The 26163-nt window shown below is 38.4% G+C and overlaps 1 protein-coding gene across 1 annotated transcript in view; it reads left to right on the forward strand.

The window, feature by feature from the left end:
• Positions 1–1694: 1694 nt before the first annotated feature.
• The window catches only part of LOC139722074 (equilibrative nucleobase transporter 1-like), a 38184-nt gene continuing 13715 nt past the window's right edge, over positions 1695–26163 (forward strand). Inside the window, exons 1-2 of the mRNA XM_071633396.1 lie at positions 1695–1877; positions 19138–19325. Of these exons, the coding sequence (XP_071489497.1) occupies positions 1695–1877; positions 19138–19325 (371 nt within the window). The remainder of the gene's footprint in view (positions 1878–19137; positions 19326–26163) is intronic.

Raw genomic sequence — 26163 nt, forward strand, 5'->3', positions numbered from 1 at the left:
AGTTAATTATGTCCATGGGACAAAGTTTTTAATGTTTTTATCTTTATCATACAATCACAAAAACATTTTTCATTCCAATCGTCACTCTGTGTATTTATGATTGTTTTTTGTTTAAAAGTTTAAAAAATATAGATGGGTAAAAATGCTTTGCAAGAAAAATATGAAAATGAATAATATTGCAAGAAAAAAAAAGACACACACATAGGGCCTACCATGCCTTCCATGCATACCTACTGATTAATGATAGGTAGAGCGAGAAGATTTAGAAAATTAGAAATTAGAAAGATTTAGAAAGATTTTGCAAACTCTTTATGACCCATAAATATCTATATCGTGTTTCAATAACGAAATATCTGTCCCACATTGATAGCCTCATGTTCACTACTCCTTGCAGTCACATGAAACACTTAGTGACACGATACTGGGGCAATATTGGTAGTGGGGAGGGTGCATGAAATAAAGGCAACAGTGCCCGTAAAGCAAAAGGAACCATGTCTTTTTATGAACTATATCAGTAACACTAGTCAACTGGACTTACTTGTAATTTGGAGTAGCGACGTTTCACGTCGTCTCCGGGACGCTTCATCAGGCCGACTGATCTTTTCGAATATCTTTGTTAATATTTGAATAAAAAAAAAACAAAAAAAAACTTTTGCTGATTAAATAGATCAGTATGGTTTTGGTTGAGACCTAACTTCAGGTTTCTAACATTTTGGTATAAAACAGACAAGATGAAGACAATCACCTCTTTTGAGAGTTATCCTATACATACTGAGCCCAGACGATGATTTTGCACCTAGTTTTAAACGAATCGGCGACATGGCATAAGAATACGACAAATCGAACATAGCGATTTAAAGCATGACCCAAGGTCAGTCAAAGCAGAGACCCGTGAACCTGCACAACAAAAGGTACAGTATGTAGAAATATGATTCGTTCATGCAGTTCGAAGTCCATATATTTCTATGCAATGGTGGTTTCAGCCCATAATAATGTGCATATTCTCGTTGATCGTTGAATTGGGCTGACGGGTGCGCACTCCATACTGTTCATTATTGATTACGATCGTTGTATGTCTCCAGTGGGCCCATTGCATGGACTGAGGTTTGGTGGGGGACAGAACTTGGAGGGAAGGGACTCCTGACATACTCTACAAAACTCCTCATTTCTCTTTGGTCACTGCAGAAAATCGGATGGAGTTTTCTGTAAGATGTGAGTAATAAGTTATAGTTTCATACCCTGAAATTGTATTTTGGAATGATTCTCTATTTTTAAAGTTATCATTGGGGAGGGTTCCGTTGTCTTTCTTCTTTTTTTTTTTTTTTTTTTGGGGGGGGGGGAAGAGACATACGGTATATTCGATTAAAACCAAAACCTGGAGTTTAATAGGCCTTCAAGAAAGTGGCTGAGCGGGCAAATTTTTCTTAAAGAGATCCACTTTAAAAGAGGTTTTTAATTCTTTCAAAGGAGAAGAAATGGGGCGTGGGGGTACAATAGCCCAAAATAAACAGAGTACATACAGCTAAAAATAGTTCTCCCAAACGAGAGATATATGCAGTGATTAAGGAGAAATCTACCCTTTACCCATTATTTTGATAGTTCAACTGAAAGTCTAGAAGCCGGTAAGATAGCCGCAGATAACTTGTGAAGAACGTGGCACTATGCACTGACCTGTCCCGACATTGAAAAAAAAAATGGAAGGAGTGGTTTTAGCGGAGCGTTTAATCGCCTTGACTGTGACTTGTCTGGAAATTCTGGTGCACGGCGGCATCATTTTCGGCTGGCCTTCGCTCATTATCGTGCTAAAGGATATGGGATATTTTGGTGACGAATGTCCGGAGAGCAGCGACATTGCAAACACAACTGAAGCTGGTGGCGTAAGTATAAAAAAAAAAGAATCGTAATATTCATTTAATAGATATTTTTGATATTTGGCCATCATATTTGTTGGTTATTTTAATGTGTCGATTGTCATTCTATATTTGCCCGCATTACATCGCTCGAAAACGGAAAAGAAGGAGGATCCAATAACCTTTATAGGTCATATTCTCATCAGCCAGTCACCAGATATTATCAAGTATTCAATACAAACGCGACTTGTATTGCAAGAGTACAATTCTTTTTTTTTCCTGTTTCCTCGGTAGAAGGCTCTCAGGTCTGTTGAATTAATAGGCAGCTATTAAAGACTGCCTGCTAAACACCATCGCAACTTTATTTCGGCACTTGAGAAATAATTTTTCTGTATCCTCGTCACTGCCATGTAATATTTTCAAACATGTACAAGCAATTCCATCATGAGATACAGCGAAATACAACCTTTCCAGTGACACCTCTCCTGTAACAGTAAGGAATATTCTTGAAATTATGTTAATAAAATCCGGTATTTTCAAATCCTTTTGATTGTCTTTAACACCTCGAATTGCAATTATCTCAACTTAACAAGACTGGATATAGCTTATTCAGCGATAAAACTCCTCAGTTTTTTTGTCGATAATATCATTATATTATGATACAGAAATTGCCATATTAAGGAACAATATTCAAATAGTTAAAGTACGTCATACAAACTTGACATCTATAGTAATGACGTTTAAAAAATTAAAAGGGATGCGAGAGTAATCTCGAGAAATTTCTCGAACTGAACCGTGAAATAGTACTGTCTGGACACTCGTGCCATTCATAATAATGACACCGACTTTACATAACACGGCTTGCAATGGTAACCTGTGTAACAAATACAAGAGAGAGAGAGAGAGAGAGAGAGAGAGAGAGAGAGAGAGAAAGGGGAGGGGATCATGCCTTCCTCGGATCAACTCGCATGATGAATCAAATCTCACACAACTTTTAGTCGTCCCTCTCTAAAGACAGGCCCGTAGCCAGGATTTTTCAAGGGGGGGGGGGTGCGGTCACTAAAAAAACGGACCTTCGGTACCAATACCAATGATGACACACACACACACACACACACACACACACACACAATTATATATATATATATATATATATATATTTATATATATATTCTTTGGACGACCGAACTACAAAAGTTGTATAAGAATTTGCGCGCGAAGTGCGCAGCAAATTGTGAATTTTGACTGTTTTAATGACGTTTTAAAGTCTCGAGGAAATTTGTATTTTTGTCTGTTGCATGCAATCGCGTTACGGTATTTCATCTAGGAAATAGTAAAAACTCATTTTGCCAGGAAGTTGCAAAGTTTAATTGTGTTCGAGACTCTGCGCGCGTAGCGCGCCGCAAAATTGAGAATAGTGATTTTCCTGGTGTTGTTTTAACTTTTATTTTTTCTATTGTATACCCGCGTTAGCAGGCCTGAAGCCAGGATTTCTAAAGGAAGGGGGGATTGCGTTAATTAACAAAACGGTCCTTTGATACTGTCCCGGGAGGGGTGGCGACAATTAAAAGGTGGACACCATGCAGCTCATACATGGACTTTCAAAATGGACCCTAAACGAGTAATGATCATATGATTTTTTCGGGTCTTAAAAACAAGTATTCCTTAAATGTTTCCTACACCCTAAAGAAGTACTTCGTCATGATTGAACAACGATACCATTTTCCCAAATTTCGGCCTTTTTGATACCCTTTGATTATATACGCTCGTACATCACACTTTCCATCTAATCCGTGAGAAAAAACGACCCCTATTACGCGTTTTCTTTAGCGAGTATGGTCACGGTGTCCACCTTTCAGTTGGAGTTTTCCATCCCATTGGATGCTGTTTGGAAGATGAAACATTCACTTTACTATACAGTATATCAGCCGTTGGTATGCGAGTTTGTCAAAAACGAAAATAAATAAGAAAATTTTAAAAACAAAATGAATTGTAAATGTGAACCATTTATATTTTGCCTCCTTGTGGTAGGATATTTCCAGCATTTCCGAACTTTCAAATAATCATTTTAGATTTAATAATATTAAAGGCAGTAGATCCGATTCGCAAACATCTCCAATATCAGTCAAATGTCATATTAACCATCATGCTAAGAAGGTTTTCTTTGTGAAATTTGGAGGTCAGTGAAATTCAAAAATTAAACATCCGTTAGCCATTGGAAGAAGTATATAAGCGCCCGATTGCAGACAGCAGGTGGCAAGGTGACCGTTGCAACTACTTACATTATTACCACCTCCGAAGGAAATGCACCAGTCCGACTACAGCCATCATCGAAAAATGAGATGGAATGTGGAATGTATTTGGTCGTTTTTGCTCCCAAACTTAACAGTTATGTTGTCAATAAGGCTGCTACATATCTAGATAATGTCTCACATACAACTGTATCTGGATATTGCGTTGAAAATGATATTTGGCGAGAAACAAAAGCTTGAAATCACAAGAATTCACACTGCTGACAACGGCAGACAGTGAAGGTCAACGGCTCAAATTTTCGTTGGTAGTCTCGTCACGTGATAGTTCTGTATGGATTGTACACGTTCCCTATGACAGCAATTGTGAATGGGTAGTCTAGCTTTACTGCAAATTTGCGTCAGGACTGCTCAACCAATGGACAGGATTCTTATGTCACAAAAATGGGTAGAACCTCTACTTTCTGAAACCGTGCGCCCCAAGTTTGTGCGATCTTCCGTTCTCGAGATATCCCGTCTGGAAGAATTGCAAGACGGCAAAATATGCTCAAATTCGTCAAATTTGGACTGTTCGCCATAGACAATTCTACTCATAAGGTACTTTTCTGATCTAATTTGCGTCACTGCTACAAATGTTACAATAAAGATATATACACATAAATAATCCCTAAAGTGTCCACTTTTAGAATCCGGGCGCCCCAAGTTTGCTTCTTAAACAGTTTAAAAGTTATGGCAGATTTTGTGGAAAAATGCGTCGATTTTTGACCCGTTTTACGTGCTGTAGCGTTCGCGCGGAAGCGCGGCTTCGCAGATGACCGAAAGTTTTCAATATGCAATAGCTCGCACAAATTGATACATAACATTTGTGTTTGTGTGCATGGGGACGATCCGATGGTTCATACAACAAAAGGGTTTCGTACAATTATTTTTAACGTTGTTAAACGTACTCTTCCACATTTACGTAGCATATAATGTGTCTTTATATTTATTTGGATTGTTATCTTGAGAATTGCTAAAAACCGTTATTATGAAAAAGTGGACCTTTCAGAATTTGGAGGGGGGGGGGGGGGGGTGCGTACGCACCCGACGCACCCCCCTCCCCCCCCCCCCCCCCCCCTGGCTACGGGCCTGAAAGAGGTGTGCTGAAGATAATAATCCATAATATTGCGACCTGATCCGTCCTATACAAAGAGCGTACAAACCTCAGAGGGTGCACTCGCGCGATTCTACACGTAAACAAGCCCAACGGCGGCCATTTTAGGAAGCAAACTGATGGATTATCGCGAGCGTATAATACGTGACCTATAGGAGTGAATTCTGCCTCCCCTTTATTTTCTCCCTCTTTAAGAGGGTAAACAGTGGTATGACTTTGTTTAAGACCTCAAATTTAGAAGCATCATCATGCCTAAAGATGAAAAAATGAAGAAATGTCCATTATTTTCGAATCTGTAGTCCCTCAAAGTTCGAGCTATATAGGCACTACTGAAGCGCCTTTCTCTCTATCTTTCTCTCCCTCTCTATCTCTCTTTTACCCCTGCCCTTTTGGCCTTATATAATATCTTTGGGAGGGGGGGGGGGGGTGTCCCCTGGATATCTTTTTTCTTCTGTGGATCATCCCCCTGTATTTCAAAACTTAGTATTCTTATTTTTCTTTTTTTAGTACTCTTGATAGACCTTGTCACGATGATCTGCAATGCGAACATGTTGAAGATTACACTATTTGATTGAAAATTCTCAAATATTCCACCGAAGGTGTGCATCACATTGTTGAATTTTGATTCTGAAAATGCATACGCTCCCTCCCCGGCCCCTTCGGTCCACCTCTTACACAATGAAGACGCGCACATTATGTCGATCCTGGATATAGAGGTCGCGAATGATAACGAATTTAGCCACATTTTCCCTACATCTCCTCTTTTTTTTCTTTAATTAAAAATTGCAAATATTCCACCAAAATGTTCACCAAATCATATCAATTCTGCGAATACAAAAGCTCCCTCGTATTGGAGGGAGACATCCTCTAAACCCCCCCCCCCCCCCCCGCCCCACTGTCGACTTCCAACACACATGACACAGTGCACCGTGAAGACCGACAACGTAGATCAAGAGGTGACAAATACCATGGTTCAGTCAATCTCTGTCCCATAATCTATTTGATTAAAAACATTTTAAGTATCATTCCACCAAAGTGGGCACCGCAAAGATTGCTGAATTCTTCTTGAAAAATCCAAAAAGCTCCGACGATATGGAGGGGGCAGTGGCGTAGACAAGTCCTCAAATCAGACCTGGTGGTATGATTTGCGGCCAAGAGAGACGATCTCAATGTATTACGGCCAAGAAAGGCGATTAATGTCCGTTCAACCTCCCCCCACCCACACACACACACATCATTATACTTTAATACATGGCCTCTTTACCCATGAATATCTTTATATTAGGGCAAGACTAATCGACATTTGTTATAATTACAAGATACGTTGTTTGTAGGGATCATTAATGTGAAAATGTAAGGTGATGGCGACAAAGATCACAATTATGATGAATAAGATAATCTATACTAAGAAGAAGAGTGCCATGGTTGATAAATTTAAACTTTTATTTCATTTCATAATTTTATTTACTCCAGGACGGCACATGATTCAGCCAAAAGGGCTGTTCCTCATGTCAGTGCATCATAACAATAAAACAAAAATACAAATAATACCACAGCAATTCCAATTCAAACTTAAATTCAGATTTTATTTTCACTCTTTCAACAAAATGTACGAAGAAAATATGTGAAGTTTGACATGCGTGCCGTTGAAAATATACAAAGTGACCCGGTCATTTTTGGTCATGCAGGGATAATAACATGTTCATGTCTGTAATTATGATCAGTACAAAAAAAGAGACATGTACAATTCACAAATTTAAAAAGTGCAACAGAGCAAAAAAAGCTCACATGTCTCAAGATGTCTACATTACCCCATCCACAGTATCCCCCCATCAACAAACTAGAAATGTCGCTATGGCGACTGATGCCTCCGCCATAATGCATGATTCTCCCAATAGTTGTATAGCACAATGTCTTCACAATGTGTGATGACAGTTTCACATAACTGGCAAAATATTGATATGACAGGTTTGTCAGAAATGTCTTGAATGTTCACTTTCCTCAAACTAGGTTTGCTATAACTGTCTAAGAGTGCAGGTACATATATTTGGGGAATTGAGGATTTTTACTTGACTTCTGACCGACCCTGTTATAAGTTTATGCATTGGGTAATTTTCAAGGTAGGAAGAAAGAGTGTAATTACAGTACAAAATAGATTTTTTTTTTCATTTAAACCTGACCTTTGACCATTAACCTTTGACCTTTGACCTTCTGGCTGGAAATTTCCCAGAGAATCTCCATTAGGTAATACATGTATATACTAAGTTTTAAAACTAGTAATGCAAACATTGCATTTAGTAGTATATGAGGGAAACAGTAAAATTTTGAGGAGTTGATCTTGACCTTTGACCCCTGACTATTGACCAATGACCCCTAAATTCCCTAGATAATCCCTGCCATTCAGTACATGCATATGTACCAAGTTCCACGAAGATACATTGAACAATTTTCGAGAAAAGTGAAATTGCCACATTTTTAAATAACCTTTGACCTTTTGACCTTTGATCTTATGACAAATGCATGGAACTCTCTCTGGAGAATATTTACGCAGTAGTACATGTCTACACTAAGTTTGATTTAGCATTTGACCTTGACCTTTTGACCTTTGACCTCTTGCCAATGTCACTAAAATCTCCTCAACTAATTGCCCCATCATACATCATCCTTTGACCAAGTTTGGTGTAAGCTGCTTCATCCAGTTTTGAGTTATCACGTAAACAGATAAATTTTAAGATTTGACCTTGATCTTTGACCTTTGACCTCTGTCCAATTTCACTAAAAAACGAATCATGTAATTGTCCCATCATACATCATCCTCGGACAAAGTTTGGTGAAATTTGCTCGATCCAGTCTTGAGTTATAGCGTAAACGGATACAATTTCATGATTTGGCCTTGACCTTTGACCTTTGAACTTCGGTCAATTTCACCAAAAATCTAATCAAGTAATTGCCCCATCATACCTTATACTTGAACCAAGTTTGGTAAAATTCTAGTCAATATTTCTCAAGTTATCGCGTAAACGAATGCGGACGGACGTACGGACGTACGGACATACGGACGTACAGACGTACGGACGTACGTACGGACGGACGGACAACCCGAAAACATAATGCCTCCGGCACCACTTCGTGGCGGAGGCATAAAAAGAACGAAAGAAAGATACCCCCCCCCCCCTGAAAAAAAAAGAAAAGAAAAGAAAAGAAAAGAAATAGAATAAAGTGTTCTGGAGCTTTTCTGGAAATGACTGTATATATAGAAAGGAAAATTGTATTGACTGCCTACAATGATTTCTGTTGCTTGTTCTCTGGAAAATCATGGTATATTAGCCTACATCGTTGACCAAGAGAAGACTTGAGAGGGAGGGAGAGAGAGGGGGGAGGGGGGGGGGGCGCTGTGAAGCTGTGAGCACCCTCATGCATATCACACATGGTTTAGGTATACTCCCTATAATTACGAGTTAGCTCGAATTTTGAGGGACTACAGATTGGATATTAAAGAGCATTTCTTCATTTATATTTCGTTCTTAGGCAGGAATGATACTTACAAATGCCGTAATGAGGTCCGAAGTTCTTCTTTTACCCTGTATGCCTCCCTACAAAGGAGGAAATGAAAGGGAGGCAGATACCTCTCCATTGAGGGTCACGTAAAAATCTGTCCGCTATCGATCGCTTTGCTTCCTAAAATGGCGCTTGCACCTGCTCGTGAGCGTACAAAAGAGAGTAAACTCTCTAAAGCCCCAGTCACATAATGCTTTGCGTCCGGCGTTACGTCCAAAAAAGTCATTTTTTCCGCGGAACCCCGCGGATCCTTTGCCGTCACCAGAAATTTGTACAAAACATGCGGGCAAGAAATGCGGGCGATACGGACAGATATGACCAGATGCGAATACTTGCGTCCACTTGCGGATATTCTTACGAATTGGCACATAATCGTTCTGAACACTTGCGGAGAGTTGCGCATTTTTTCGGATAGTTACGGATAGTTACAGATTGTTATGAATAATTATGGACAATTTGGTTTTCTCTTACGATCCCTGCTAAGTCAGTGTATTATGACAGCAAGGTTATCACATTTTGGACTGTCTTACATTGTACACTGGGGAAAACTGAAATTGAATTACGTACAAGTTGTGAAAAAAATCGTAATCCTTTAATTTACTTTACAATAATAAAAGATATATGAAATTTTGAACTTGAAGTTTGAATTTTGTTTGTGCAACTCAAATATGAATAAACGTCATAAATGTAAAAAATGTATGTGACCGTGCATCACAAAACAAACAAAAAGTCGCACACACTGATTTTGTGTGAGGACTGAAAATAGGTGAAATTGGTCAACCGAGCCGATCTTGACTTGGTTACCCTGGGTAAATAAGGCCTTATCATTATTATTATTATTATTGTTATTATTATTATTATTATTATTATCATTATTATTATTATTATTAGCATTAATGATAATAATAGTAATAATGATAATAATAATATTGTTATTATTATTATTATTATTGTAATTATTATTATTATTAATTTCAGTTTAATCTGATAATCCCCTCATTGTTGTTACTTCGGAGGTTTCCATCCTGTTTTTTGTCCCATTCATCGCACAACCAGCACGGCTTGATAATTATTAAGCGCTTGAATAGACACTGCAGTTCAGAGCCTCTTTTCTCAGTTTACACTTTTTCTGAGTGTGTTCATTCTTTCCAATATTTAGATAGGTTACAAGAGTCCATTTGATTTGAGAAATACATCATTTTAAAGCTTAAAGTCTGCTCTTTCAGAACATGCTCCCAACTAAAATTTCATGTGTGGCGACTGTTTGTGTGTTTTTACAGTGGTGCAGGGTCACATATAAGTAAGAAAATATTACTTGCAGTCATGGAATAGACAAACTGTGGTTACGCTGTCGTTGTTCAGCGATATTCATGACTTACTGGGTTGTGTTAAGGAGATATTTATGATAAAGCAATGCTTATTAAATTTACAGAAAAAAAGACATCAAAACCTTCAAACACCCCTCCCACACCCAAGTACAATATCAAGTCATCTCTTGAAGTATATGTATTTTCTGTTTGAATTTCTTATATGCATGTCATTTTGTATATGCGCAGTAGAGTATATTATTATAGTAGCTGCGCAATATAAATGTCCTTTATTATTATTATTATTATTATTATTATTATTATTATTATTATCATCATCATCATCATAAAAAAATGTAATACATATTCGATGGAGCGTAAAGTGCATGGGTAAGACTATAGCGAAATACTAAATTCGTTCTCATTTTATATAGTTGCCCCTTGTCCCACACCTTCCCCGGCCAGAAAAGTTAATAAAATGCTGTCACCCCATCCCCTACCCAAAATATTGCTTTTTCCGAAAAATATACATTCGAAGAGTACAAGAAAAAAAGTTCAGCACCAAGAGTCAATCGATGTCATGAGAATACATGGTATATGGGTGCCACTTAAAATGACCATAAATTGTGGGAGAAATTTCATAATTTGACCATGCCGTTCTGCCTCTCCACCGCTCCGACTGTGTTGTAGCATTCCTTCAGGTAAAGGCGCTGCAGCTTGGCAACAGGAGTTGTGTGCCTTCCCACGAGTCTCTGTGTTCCCATGCAAGTGGAAAACAGAAAACGTCGAAGGACGTAATTGTCCGCAACATCCGTAGCTGCCCGTAAATATCCGTTAGCGGACGAAACTGTTGTGATACGCTAACTTGCGGTTAATTTCGGATACTTACGGTGGACGTAAGCGAACGCAAACGGACGGGAGGTAATTTTTTTTTTTTTTTTTTGCGGATGGTCTGCGTCCAAGCCACGGGTAGTTACGTTCAGTTACGGATAGTTACGTTTGGTTACGGTTACTTGCGTAAGTTTGCGTCCGTGGCGTCCCTCTGCCTAATTTTGAACATTTCAAAATTTCGCAGGTTCGGCGACGTCATTTTGCGTTTCTTTACGGATGAGTTACGGGCAGTTACGTCTACATACGTCCCTGCGGATGCCTGCGTCCACGCTGCGTCCCCCTGCGTCCACTCATTCGTTTCTATCCGCGGCGGACGTAATCCATCGTAAAGCACTGTGTGACTGTGGCAACAGGTTTCTACGCTCTTTGGTCCTAGTACATACTCCTAATAGCTGCAAAAAATCACGTCTTAAAATGGTCAATAATGGTGTCGGATACATGCATCGGCCATACACACTCATGCAGTCGTTCCTGTCATCAGGTAGCGTGGTGTTGACTGATTAAAGATTCAGAGGTGATTATTCACTCAGTTCTACACTCATATCAACCGCTCGAGAACTGTTGGTTATTCCAAAGGGTCTGTAATCTGAAAACAAAATAAGGATGAAAATTCCGAATTTGGAGTTCGTTAGTAAACACTTTTTTATGCCTCCGCCAACGAAGTGGCCGGAGGCATTATGTTTTCGGGTCGTCCGTCCGTCCGTCCGTCCGTCCGTCCGTCCGTCCGTCCGTCCGTCCCGTTTTGTTTTTGTCGATATCTCAAGATCCGTGAGGTAGTTTTGCATCAAACTTGGAATGAGGGTATATCCTGGGGGGATGATACTTTGTTTGGATTTTAGGGTCACGGGGTCAAAGGTCAAAGGTCACAGGTTATTTTGTGAAAAAAAAGGTTGAAATTTCATGTTTTTCTCCACATCTCGCAAATGGTTCAAGGTATCTTCATGGAACTTAGTATATATGTATGTACCGATGGGCAGTGATTATCTAGGGAAGTTGGGGGTCATGGGTCAAAGGTCAGGGGGTCAAAGGTCAAGGTCAACTCCTGAATATATCACTATTTTCCTTATATCTATGCAATGCCTGAAGGATTTTTTTAAAACTTGATGTATGCATGTATAACCCAATATATATTCTGTGGGAAGTTTCTTGCCAAAAGGTCAAAGGTCAAAAGGTTAAAGGTCAATTGAAAGTGCTAAAGTGCACTTCTTTCTCCATATCTCAAAAGTAACTCAAGGTATTATCATGAAACTTACATATTTATGCATGTTCTACCTAACAGTGACTCTCTTTGGAACTGTGAGGTCAAAGGTCAAAGGCCAGGTTTAGATAATACTATTTTACCATTTGATACTGAAATTATACTTTTTCTCAATACCTTGAAAATTACTCAATGCATAAACTTATAAAAGGGTCAAAAGTCAAGTAAAAATCATCAGTTTCCACAAATACCCGCACTCTGACGTTTTAATCATTCATCCAATTGAACCTAGTTCTAGGAAAGTGAACATTGAGCACATTTGTGGCAAACCTGTCATTTTGATATTTTGCCAATTGTGTGAAACTGTCATCACACATTGTCAAGACATTACACGTACTATAGACCTATTAGGAGAACCATGCATTATGGCGGAGGCATACACCAGTCGCCGTAGCGACATTTCTAGTTGTTTTTTATATATTCGGATTAACGGACATCTAGTTGTAGGGGTTTGAGCTTTTCGGAAAAATCACCCTTCTAAATGCCAAACCTACAATTAATATACATATGTATATATATATATATATATATATATATATATATATATGTGTGTGTGTGTGTGTGTGTGTGTGTGTGACCATGCATCACAAAACAGACAAAAAGTCGCACCCCTTGATTTTATGTGAGGACTTAAGAAAGATGAAACAGGTCAACCGAGTCAGTTTTGAGTTTTTCATATATTTTCTGAAAGAGCCATTCTTCTTCTACATTATCCCTAAGTTTGGGATCATAAATTGAATGTAAAAGTGGGTTTTCAGCAGTTTTTCTACAACCCCTTTTATGGTAAAATAGTGTGATCAGGTTTTTCTTAGAGGCCCCTTTTAATTTCTTGAAAATCCTTTGCACACTCTTCATTTTCAACTCTATAACTTTTGAAAAGATGATGCTACTGCTTTGAAAGTTGAGGTTTATTGTGAACAGAATGTGTTAATCAAGCATGCTCAATTTCAGCTTAATTTGATAATCCCTTCATTGTTGTTGCTACAATGGTTTACATAAAGTTTTTCGTCCCATTCATGGCACGGGCAGCACGGCTTAGTAAAGATTAGGCACTTGAATAGACCTTGTACTTCACAGCCTCTTTTCTCAGTTCAAACTTTTCCAGAGCGTGCACTTTCTTTCCAATATTTGTATAGGTTAGGAGAATCCATTTGAATTGAGTTATACATCATTTTAAAACTTAGAGTCTGTTCTTTCAGAATCTGTCCTTAACTAAAAATCCATGTCTGGCATTTTTTGTGTGTGTTTTGTGGTGCAGGGTCATTATCATTATATGTATATATATATATATATATATATATATATATATATGTGACCCGCTACAACAAATGATCCTAAAGTCGGGCGAGGTCGATTATTTGAAAATTGCATGATATAATCCCCTAATCTTTCTGCTTTAAATTGATATATAACACATTTTATAAAAATAATCGGCTGCGGAGATATCGATGTTTAAAAGAGAGCATGTCGAGACGTCTGGAAAATCACTGTTTCGAGAAAAGCGCCCTAAAAGTCTTCCTTTCGACGCAATCGCGATCAAGGGACACACAAGTCAGTTTTCACCTCTGGACAATAGAAGGTAAGCCCTAGCAACCCCCGAAGAGTTCATTCAAGAACATCAGCGTCGGCGGTCTCCTCACCAACTAATCAGTGACCAGGATGTGAGAAGCGGCTGAGCATAGCGCACCCCCTCCCCCCGCACGCACCAGTCGACTGGGCAGTGTGTGAGCTTCACGCTTCGGTTAACAGCAAGCAGCAAACTGACCAATGAGATCACTCTGGTCGTTGTTAGGGGCGGAACCTATCTGTGGCGCTCAATCCAAATTTTCGAACCAGTTTCTGCTTCGTTGAAACGCCAGAAAAAAAAAAAAACATGGCTCAGAAAAACGCCATTTTTTGGTCTTTCCTTTCATCATTTTGCTTCAAAATTTCGACAGATGATAGAAGACAAGTTAGACTCTAATAATATGTTAAAATCAGAAAATCGTAAGTTCTGACCAATTTTAATGCTCTGACTTCAAACTCGATTTTCACGGCTTCGACCGTGCGCGACTTTAGGACCTTTTTGTTGTAGCGGGTCACATATATATATATATATATATAATTATATAAATATGTATATATATATATATATATATATAATTATATATATATAATTATATAATTATATATATATATATAATTATATATATATATATATAATTATATATATATATATATATATATAATTATATATATGTATATATGTAATTATACATAATTATGTATGTATGTATAAAACGTGAAGTTGGCTCGGCCACGTACGTGATGGGTACTGCATTGTTGTCAGTATATACGAAGGAAGAGGGCTGTGGCGGACGTTGCACGAGTTATACTGCCTTTTATTTCTGCTAAGCTTTCGACCCTTTTACAGGTCTTCGTCAGGGTTTGAGACATGAACATGACAAAAGGCAACCAATTTGTGCAAACACTTGAATAGAATAAGACAAAAACATGGCAAAAGAAACGAAAGCCAAAAGAAAGGTAAACAGCAACATGACATAACGTGACATTCACTACACCGATGTTGACATGTACGAAAGCTTGGCAGCAGTAAAAGGCAATAAGTGAACTACTGCAACGTCCGCTAGCAGCCGCCCTCTTCCTTCTTCACGACTATTATTTATGATAAAAATATACAAAAAGTAGCCAGACATGAATTTTCAGTTTAGGGCAGACTCTAAGTTTTAAATGGTGTATAACTCAAGTCAAATGAACTCTCCTAACCTGTGTAAATATTGGAAATAACACACACACACACACTGGAAAAGTGTGAACTGAGAAAAGAGACTCTGAAGTATGGTATTTATTTGAGAGCTTAAAGGGAAGATAAACCCAAAGAGCAATGTGGATTGAGTGAAAGCAGCAACATTAGTAGAACACATCAGTGAAAGTTTGAGGAAAATTGGACAATCGATGCAAAAGTTATGAATTTTTAAAGTTTTGGTGTTGGAACCGCTGGATGAGGAGACTACTTGTGGATATGACGTATGAGTGGACAACAATACAAAGAAAATATAAAGGAAATTCAACAAAATTTCACTTTTCTAGAATTATGAAAGAGCAATGGAGCAACCACTTTCAGAAAGTAGGGGGAATAATTGCTACCCTTAACATATGTCAATATCAAGTCGATGGAATTTGTAATTTTCATGAAAAATGGATTTTTGTAGAATTTTCTTTATATTTTCTTGGTATTGTTGTCCACTCATACGTCATAACCTCTAGTAGTCTCCTCATCCAGCGGTTCCAACACCAAAACTTTAAAAATTCATAACTTTTGCATCGATTGTCCGATTTTCTTCAAACTTTCACTGATGTGTTCTACTAATGTTGCTGCCTTCACTCAATCTACAATGCTCTTGGGGTTTATCTTCCCTTTAATGTTAATCTTCATTAAGCCGTGCTAGGTGAGCGATGAAGGGGACAAAAACAGGATGTAATTCACTGGAGCAACAACATTTAAAGGATTATCAGATTGAACTGAAATTAGGCACGCTTTATAAACACATTCTGTCCATAATTAATACCAACTTTCAAAGCAGTAGCATTATACTGTCCAAAGTTATTAGAGTTGAAAGTGAAGAGCGTGCAAAGGATTGTTAAGAAATGAAAAGGGGCCTCTAAAAACATACCTGATCAAACTACTGTACAATAAAAGGGTTGTAGAAAAATTGCCGAATTCACACTCTCCCATTCATTTTATGATCTCAAACTTAGTAATAATGTAGAGGAATAATAGTTCTTTCAGAAAACATTTAAGATTGACTTGGTTGAGCCATTTCACCCTTTTTGAGTCCTCACGTGAAATCAAGGGGTGCGACTTTCTGTGGGTTTTTTGATGCACGGTCTTTTAGATATTTTTACAAATTACCTGTTGTTCCGCTAATATGTAGCAACAGATATGCAATTATACCGTTAAATCATTTGTAACACAAAGTTATTCTAAATTGATTACTGTTGTATAAAAGGATATATGTAGAAGAGACGAGATATGAGAAAAGAACACGATCGAGTCATCTGATTGCTGCATAGGTTGTGATGAAATAGAATGGAAGAACGGAGATTAATATACGAGATAATTCTTATATGAAAGCATAACAGCAATCGATCCTCTGTTTTGTTCAGTGGGTTCAGGTGAGTGATGAAATAGATATGGCTTTATTTCATTTTCTTGATAGTCTTTGAACCGTTTCTATGAAAGAGTGTAAATGCCTTGCACGCCATAGTTTTACATTTTCGGTCTGTAGGGCCCTGCTTTTGTTATTACAATAGCGTTACCTGGTAACCAGTTATACACCTAAGTTGGGTCTAGAAGGACATGTTAATTGGGTTTAAAAAAAGATTCAAAGACGTGATGTATTATAATAAAAACACAATAACAACAACAACAACAACAAAGTCTTTCCCAGGACTTCAAATAATGGGTGAGGTTAAGACAATCAACATTTTTTTTTTTCATTTGCGACTGGTTGTCTTTTTGGTTTGTAAGAAAAAAAGAAAAGAAAAATAATATATGAGACATTGGGTCAACTTTGTAAAGTAATCTTCTTTTTGATACTGACACTTGACCCACCATGTTTGTAGATCTGCGATTGAAGTTCGTTGATCTGAAGGTTCGTTATCAAATCCGAAAATAAAATAAGGTTTATTGTTCCGAAGGTTTATTCTTATTCCAAAAACATACTGAGATATTTGTTAATCCGAAAATAAAACAGGGTTAGTTGTTCCAAACAAAAATTGTGGCAATGTTCCTAATTTCTTCATTCCAGAGGTTCCTTTACCCCGAAATGAAATAAGGTTCGTTAATTCGAGAATGAAGAAATAATAATAAAAAAAGAACACGGGTAAAAATCGGATCGCGCGAGGGTTTTTTTTTTTTCCCGTGATGCAGGGTTATAACTATATACCAGTGTTTAGACATTTTGTCGATCAATGGCCGCCACCGTCATCACGAGTCGTTCATGAACAATCGTTACAGGTTGTTACCTTATTAGGCCGAATGCACAAAAACAAGCAATTGCTTGTAAGCAATTGCTTCAAACAAAAGCACAAGCTCGCCTAGCAAAAGGTCTAGCTCAAACAATTGCTTAAATCCATATGCATAACGTTTTGCTTGTGCTTATACCTTTTGCTAGTCCCGCGCAATTGCTTGCGTTTTCAACAAAAGGGAAGTCACGCCTGTGCAAACACATGAACAAAAGCGAGTGTGAGAGCATGTTATTTGAAAGGGCATGTGCGTGCGGAAACATTACCTGGCATAGCAGAAGAGCTATGATATAACACTCACAAATGCACACACAGACGCACACACACATCTATACAGGCACACGTACTGACTGATTCCCATCACTGCTTATAGTAGCCTGATCTGCTAGATCGCACGTGGAGAGAGGTCTTCTTGCTCTCCACCGAAGTCAGACATCCTACCTGTTTTTCATCACATTTTGCGTGCTAACCACTGGACATTCCCGTTGTTGAAACGAAAAAGTTTCTTACACTACTTAGGAGTAATTTCTTGTAGATTTATACCACTCCTGCACAAGTGACGTGGTCTTTCATTTATGAATATAAAAATGATACTTAAAAGGGAACGTCCCAGTTAAGCAAAAGCTCAAGCTCATTTTACAGAGCTTGGAAAATCGTAAGCAATTGCTTGCAAGAACAAGCAAAACGTATGTTTTATGCATATACGTTTCAATAAGCAAATGCTTGTTTTCTAAGCAATTGCTTGTGCTTGCTAGTAAAAGCTTTTGCTCGCAAGCAATTGCTTGTTTTTATGCATACGGATTGGAGTAAAAGGCTATAGCACAAGCAATTGCTAGCGTTTGCATCCGGCCCAGTGTTGCAATACACTCCAAAATGGAGAAGATGTGAGAACCTTGCACAGTTGTGCCTCTCAAACTGCCCATCTGAAAAGGCCGCAGGGTTAATCAAAGTTTTTGGACTTGAAGAATAAGACAGTAATGTATAAAGAAAGACTACGGGCCACGGACGACGGACGAAAGACATTAGCCATAGCCTTCGACAATCTGAGAGCCGTTCAATATATCGTAAAGATATCTGTCTTTACTGAAAAAAAAAAGAGAACGGGGACCAGGATTCTTTGACCTAAATCAGATTCTATGTTCTAGATTTTCAGTGAACCTTTCGTCCTGTACATAGTCCATCGTAAGAATGGTAATTAGGCCTCTAGTTCATTGTAAACGTCCGGTTATGAAAGAGACGTACAAAGTTACACTGCAAAAAGTCCGGTGTTAAAAAGTGAACACCGAGCTGGTGTTAAATTTTCGGTGCTCATTTATGGTGTTAAATTAACACCTACGGGTGTCATTTCCAAATTTTAAACTGTTTTTTTGAAGAGTTTCTTAGTAACTGCACTTCTTGTTGATTTTTAATTTAAACAAGACGATCAAGAATTTTACTTTAAAATACTAGATTTTTGAAAAAATGTGAAAATAAATTTACACCAAAGTAACACCAGCTGGTGTGGTCCCTTATTGAAGCTGTACGGGTGTTAAACCATTGATATTAACACCAGCAAATATCAAATCAACACCATGTGGTGTCATTTTTGAATTAACACCAGTACAGTGTCAAAATAACACCAGGTACAGTGTCAAATTAACACCATGAAGTGTCAGGTGAACACTTTTCAACACCATCACAGTGCATTTTTAACACCTGTGGGTGTGGTCCTTTATTGAAGTTTGATCGGTGTAAGATTTAACACCCGTGGTGTTAAATCTAACACCGATTTTTTACAGTGTATTGTTTAGTTAACAGCAGACTCTTCCTTCTCCATTTTTTTACTATCTTTTTCTATATTCAGGTTAGGGATGCGATCACCATGGCAACAAACATCCAGACGGGAGAAACCTTAACAGCCTCGTGCCCTGAGCAAGACGCTCGGCTTCAGTTGGTATACTCTCTGGCAACAGCTGCGCAAACTGTCTGTATGTTTCCCCTAGGATTCTTCTTTGACCGGTTTGGAACTCTTCTTTCCCGTTTGGTCGTGAGGTGAGAGTGTGATAGCTAATATTCATTTGACTATCGCATCGAATGTTCTGCAAGCTTTGTATAAAGACAAGACAAAAAACAAAACATAATCAAAAACACCAAGAAAGTACGTAGCATCAAACAAAGCATTTCACACTTTTATAAACTATAGGCCCATTTACTCCCCTGACGAAGAAACTTGTTGGGTTGTTGTTTTTTTTTTTCTATAAACTTCGCGAAATAACAGCGCGTTTTGAAGATCTACGTCGATAACTTCGAGAGGTTCGGATGAAAATTGCCTAGAAACACCCTTGCATGATTGAGCCTAAGAAATATCGCAAACCGGAGTGACCGGTTTTCTTATACAGGATGGCCCAAAAAGAACGGAACGCCTAAGATCTTTAATTTTAGCTATATTGTTGCTAATATGTCACTATTTTGCATACTATTGGAAAGGCCATACCTTTTCCCATATAATGGCACCAAGTTCTTTAATTTTGGTTAGTGCGTTATGATCTTAGAACCATTTTTGTCAACCCTTGCAATTTTCAAAATGTGATGATTTTGCACTCTCAGAGACACCGAAACCAGCGAGAATTCGGCTTGTCATACTACCAGTAGCGTTCACAATGTGCGGAATGTTAGGCGGACGGTGTTATTGTCGTCAGGTCGTCTCATTCACAATGGTAACGGACAATGACAACCACATTCTAACATTCTACACATTGTGAACGCTGCTGGATGTATGGCAAGCCGAATTATAGCTGATTTTGGTATCTCTGAGAGTGCAAAATGATCACATTTTAAAAATTGCAAGGGTTCACAAAAATGGTCCTAAAATCATAACGCAGTAACCAAAATTAGAGAATTTGGTGTCATTCTATTGGAAAAAGAATGGCCTTTCTAATAGTATGCAAAGTAATGACATATTTGCAATGATATTGCAGTAATCAAAGATCTTAGGTGTTCCGTTATTTTTGGGCCACCCTGTATAGAATATTTGTGTGTGTGTGTGTGTGTGTGTGCGTGCGTGTGCGTGTGCTGTGTGCATAGTGGGCAAAGAATTCCATTTTGCTCCTGCGACAATAATTGCTCCTGCCTTATTTTCTCTATGGACTTATAGGATTAGGGTTAGGGTTGTGATAGAGTTATATGTTTAGTTTGATGTGGGAATTATTAGGGTTAGGGTTAGAGGGTTATGTCTGTGGGTACAACTTATATTTTGCCTTAACGTGGAGATATTCCTCGGGAGCAACTCTGAACACCTCCCTGTCTGAACTGTCGTAGGAGCACAATGTCATGGAATCTAAACACACACACGCACGAACGCACGCACGCACGCATACACACATTTTTTTTCACACATTCAGACACAGGCATGCCGATAACCTTGCCACATCAGCAATATTTGCATGGACTTCCTCGTTGACTTTGACAAGAGAATGAATAAATGACCCAAATAGTGCTAAAATCAGAATCAAGGCCAAGATAGTTGCCATCTGTCTGTCAGATATCTGCATCTATAAGGGTGATGGCGAGGATACACGTGTACCCCAGTCCAGTTTAAGTCTAGAAGGAGTACAATTTTCTCAGTGTTAATGCATATTTCATCACAATCGGACGAAAAGTAATGAAGTTATCCAGCATGACGGTTTGAAGTTTTTCAGAATACGGTTCTTGAACAGTCAGTATGAATATGCAAATAATGAAGTGAATATAACATTTCCTCACAGCTTGCCATACAGTTTGTACATAAAATTCTGACATTTCCAGATTATAATTTTAACGCAATTACGTCCAGTCTCAAATATACAACTGATTGATATTCTGAAGTGATTTGACCAGGAATAACACCATATTAAACAACTGAAATACACAAACACTGAATTTTCATCATTTTTTTATAATCGATCAATGAATAAATCTGAGGTTATTTAAATGTTCATATCACCTGTAAGAGTACTATTCTGCAGAAAGTAGCGAAACTTTACAATTTTAAAACTCCCCTCAATTTTATACGATTTTGATCAAATTTTCACTGTTACACTCATGACATTTTACTCTTTATTATCAGACCAACTTGCAACTGGACTTGAATTCCGAGCTCTTTAATCATTCTAGTTATACGACATTCAGACATGCGTTTAGAGACAATAACAACTAGAGTGCTTTTTGATAGGGTACTACGATAGTAGTAATAATAATAAGGTACATTTCTGTGGCGCAGCTTCTCTACATACTAAATAAACTCTCTTGCGCCGGAATAGAAAGGAGGCTCCTGGGGCCTGTCTTATAAAGACTTGTGATAGAAATCAATCACAAGTTTCATGTGAGCTTCAATGCAAGTTGCGATTGATTTGGGGACTTGTGATTGATTTTAAGGCTTTATAAGACGGGGCCCTGTTTTTAGATATCTTTTGAAATGCATACCCTCTGACGCATAACCAATTTCGCTTTTTGTTTTGTTTTGTTTTGTTGCTGTTGTTGTTTGTAACCGAAAGAAATTTTGGTTTTAAATTGATGAAACTTCATCGGTCTTAAATTTGTGACTCAGTAGACAGTTCCTGCACATTATATTTTCATACTTCACTTTACATTGATGTACTTAATATGTATTCTCAACAAAACAAATGAAGAAAAAACAAGCAAGATGAAGAAAAAAAAATATCAGACAGGGGAACATGACTAGAAAGTGTTTCAGCGAATTACATGTGTATGTACATAAGAGACATTTCTCAATAAGATAATAATTCAGGGTACTTAAATGCGCCAAATCCACATAACTTACGTGCTCAGGGCGAAGTAGAAAAAGTGGGTTATGAAGTACAAATATCATTACACAAACATGCACATGAAAATGAATAGCACAATAATGATGATGAAAAAAAAAATCATAATATACAATTCTACTGGAAAACGGTTACAAACAAATGAGTCTTGAGAGCAACTTTAAAGGAGTCAACATTCGAAATGTAACGGATAGCTTGAGGCAACTGATTCCACAGGTAAGGTCCAGCATGTGCAAATGACCGATCCCCCCATGTTTTTTTTTTTTTTTTTGAACAACAAGCAATCTACAATCGGATGACCTTAAACATTTGGGAGGATTATAAAAGGTCAGCAAATTAACATTGTACTTTAGGGCAGATCCGTGTATGCAATGAAAAACAAACAGTAATAATTCAAATACAATGCGAGATTCAACGGGTAACCAATGCAATGAGGACAAAACAGGGGTAATGTGAGTATTTCGTTTGGTAAGGGTAACAATACGAGCTGGTGAATTTTGCAATTTTTGTAACCGTAAAAGTTGAGATTGAGATAGCTGAAATAGGAGTGCATTACCAAAGTCAAGTCGGGACGATATAAGAGCATGGACTATTTTTTTTCTGTGGCTGAACGAGTTAAATACTTGCGAATAATGCCCAAATTGCGTAACCGATACCTCATGGATTTACAGACAGCAGAGATCTGAACAGACATGGACATTGTAGAATCAAATAATACTCCAAGATTTCTACACGATTTAGATGGAGCAATAACCACATCATTTTCAATCGTTAAAGAAGGAAGACTGACCTTGTCAAGTAGAACTTTGGAGCCACTAAATAACAACTCTTACTTTTCCTGATTTTTAACTTCAATGAATGAGAGCTCATCCACTTTTTGACATCATGGATACAAGCCTCAAGTTTCTGAATGATGTCAACCACATCGGTTTGGGTAGGTATAAATGATGTATATATCTGGATATCATCAGCATAACAATGATAGTTAAAAGAGTGACAATGTAAAATCTCTTTCAAACCAGTCAGATAAATCGAGAAAAGGGTTGGGCCCCCGACAGATCCTTGTGGGACACCACAGTCTAATGGAGCAGGATCAGATTTTGCATTATTAACACAAACAACCTGAAACCTGTCAGATAAGTATGACTCGAACCACTCAAGAGCTTTACCATCAACACCTATTGACTTCGAAGTATTCACCAGAATCGTAACAGTATCAAATGCTGATGATAAATCAAGCAGTAACAGAATAGTAATCTTTCCATCCTCCATATCTCTCAAAATATCATTGGATAATTAACTACATAGTAAGGTCTCGACACCATGATGCGGCCGATATGCTGATTGACGGTTATCTAAGAGTTTATTCTCTATCAGATAGTCTGATAATAATATGTGAGAAAAACAACACGCTCAAGGATATCTTCGACAAAAATGGAAGGTTCGATACAGGCTGGTAATTCTGCAGAGCCTCAGGATCAAAGGATGGCTTCTTTAACAAAGGGTAAATGTAAGCTAACTTCAATGAGACTGGGACTGATGCCTGCTGAAGACTCAAATTAACAATGCTGGCTAGTATTGGTGCAAAAACTGTAGCACCCTCTTTTACTTTTCGAAAGATGGTAGGAATCGGATCTAACTCGCAGGACTTTGGTGATATGTTGCGAAGACGTTTCTCAATCTGAGCTGGAGTAGTAGATTCAAATGATAACAAGGATGCACTGGTTTGCAAGGGTGGTTGAGGGGTGACATTTATATGAAAATTACTACATATATTACTAATCTTTGACTTGAAGAACTGGATGAAGAGCTGTGCCAAGGATTGGGCATTCACATGGGCTGGAAGGGATGATGACTTCTTGTAAACGATTCAGGAGACGAATAGCCACACTGAATAGACGTTTGAATCCGATCCGCAGTCTTCAATGAGACTAACATAGTAGGTACGCTTGGCCTTGCGAACAAGGGAATGAACAACCTGTCTCTGATGGGAGTACAGCTGCCGATCTATCTCCAGTTTGCCTTTGGTACGCCATTTCCATTCAGCTTTTTGACAGCTACGCTTAGCTAGGATGATCTCACAATTATATCATGGACTTGTTAACTGATCCCTCCTGATGCACATTTTAGCAGGTGCGACAGTGTCGAGAATGGTGCCTAGATGTGAGTTATAATATTGTCGACAGCACTGCACACATCCAAGTCGGATGAAGACAACTTAAAGGCGTTGCAAACATTAGCAGCAAATGCAATCTTGTCTATCGATCTGATATTTCGAACAACCTTGTATCTCCTAATCTGGCGAGGTTAATAAAGATGGAGGTTGCAAGTAATGGCAGAATGGTCAGATATGTTAGGTATGACTTGAACATTGGGAATGAAATTCACACTCGGACGAGCGAAATAGTAATACATCGAGAATATGTCCCTTCTCATGGGTCGGGACATCAATAGCCTGGATGAGACCATGGCTAGAGAGCAATTCATTGAATTTCTTAGTGTTCGAAGAAGCCAAATTGTCCAGATGAACATTCAAGTCACCACATATCAAGAGAGGCGTCGGACGAAAAATGCTATCATCGAGCATGGATGAGAACTCATCTAAGAACTTAATGAAAGAAGACCATGTCCCAGTAGCCTGTAGATAACGACAGTATCGGTGCTGATGCAGTTTGATGTAACAGTTCCTGACATCACTTTAAAGCTGTCCTAGACAGAGGGTGGTTTAACACTCACATTCAGTTCATTGCAGTAAAGGAATCCAATGCCTCCACCGAGTCTACCAGCTCTGGGTCGGTGCATAAAGATAAAGCCATATGGACAGAAAACAGCGATCACCGCATCATCGCATGGAGTAAGCCAAGTCTCACAGACGCATACAATGTCAAGGTGCTTATCTGTGACAAAATCTTGAAATTCTGAAGATTTATTCCTGAGTGAGCGAGCATTAAGCACACAAAAATTCAGCTTATCGTGCCTTGCTTCCACAGAAGAGGTTTCTTTAGAGAGATTAATAGATCTCTCTTTGAATTGTTGATGTACATGCTGCTGCTGTCTTCTTCTCCTTCTGAAGCCTTTGCTCCCACGATGAGTCTTCCTTCTGCGTAGGATACCCAAGGCTTTGATTCTGCTGAACAGTTCATCAGGCAGTCTGGTGCAGAGCACACGTCGAAGAGGCTGTCAATCATGTAGAGTGGCACCAGCATATAAAATAATACGCTGGTTCTGCTCGGGAGCAAGGGGATAAACACTATCATCAGATCCATCACGAGGGTCTGATGGACCAGGGTTGGTGCTGACATCTCCAGATTTAAGAAGTAAGAGCTCAAAGGTAGCTGGTGAGTTAGCATACTATACAACACGTGTTCCATAGCATTTCTTCACATATATAGGCTGACCTGGTATAGCCAGTGCACTTGCTGTGGTGCTCTTTCAGGCAAGTCACTTTGCACTGCAGTACAAAGAAGACAAAGAGAGTGAACTTGACTAGATCCATTGTTGACAGGAATGTTATTGACCAAGGCCTTTTGTATCCCAGGGAAGGTTGAGTGAGCAGGCTCTAATGCTGAGAAAACATGGAGTACAGTGCCAATGCCTTGCAGTGTAGCAAGGGCACAACATTTTTCCACAAAATCTGAAGGTTGGAAGTGAATTCTTATTCCAAAAATTGTACAGCAGGATCTATGACATGTATACTGATAGTGGCAGAGTCAAATGAAGACAGGCAAGATGAAATACAGCAAGAGCGAAAACAAAATGAAGAGCAGAAAGAGAGGGCAACCAGGAGGTGGTGCACACCTCTCCAAAAAAACAAAACAAAACAAAACAAAAACATATGAGATTTGAAAGATTTGAAAGATCTGAAAGCATGTCCTTTACGATATGCAAAATATATAGAACAATTGTGCTGCAAGCTTTTATCAGGCTGTTTTGCAAACCTTATGGAAGGTTCAACTTGAACTACATATCTGACAGTTAATCTGAAAGTAGGAGAATTATGATATCACCATCTATTGACATATAAGGATTACAATCTTCATTGGACTTTACCCCAATAATAGCATGGTTTT

The sequence above is a fragment of the Diadema antillarum genome, unplaced genomic scaffold (genome assembly GCF_040938485.1).
Source record: "Diadema antillarum isolate AM-2024a unplaced genomic scaffold, OU_Dant_1.0 scf00000156, whole genome shotgun sequence".
Classification (NCBI taxonomy): domain Eukaryota; kingdom Metazoa; phylum Echinodermata; class Echinoidea; order Diadematoida; family Diadematidae; genus Diadema; species Diadema antillarum.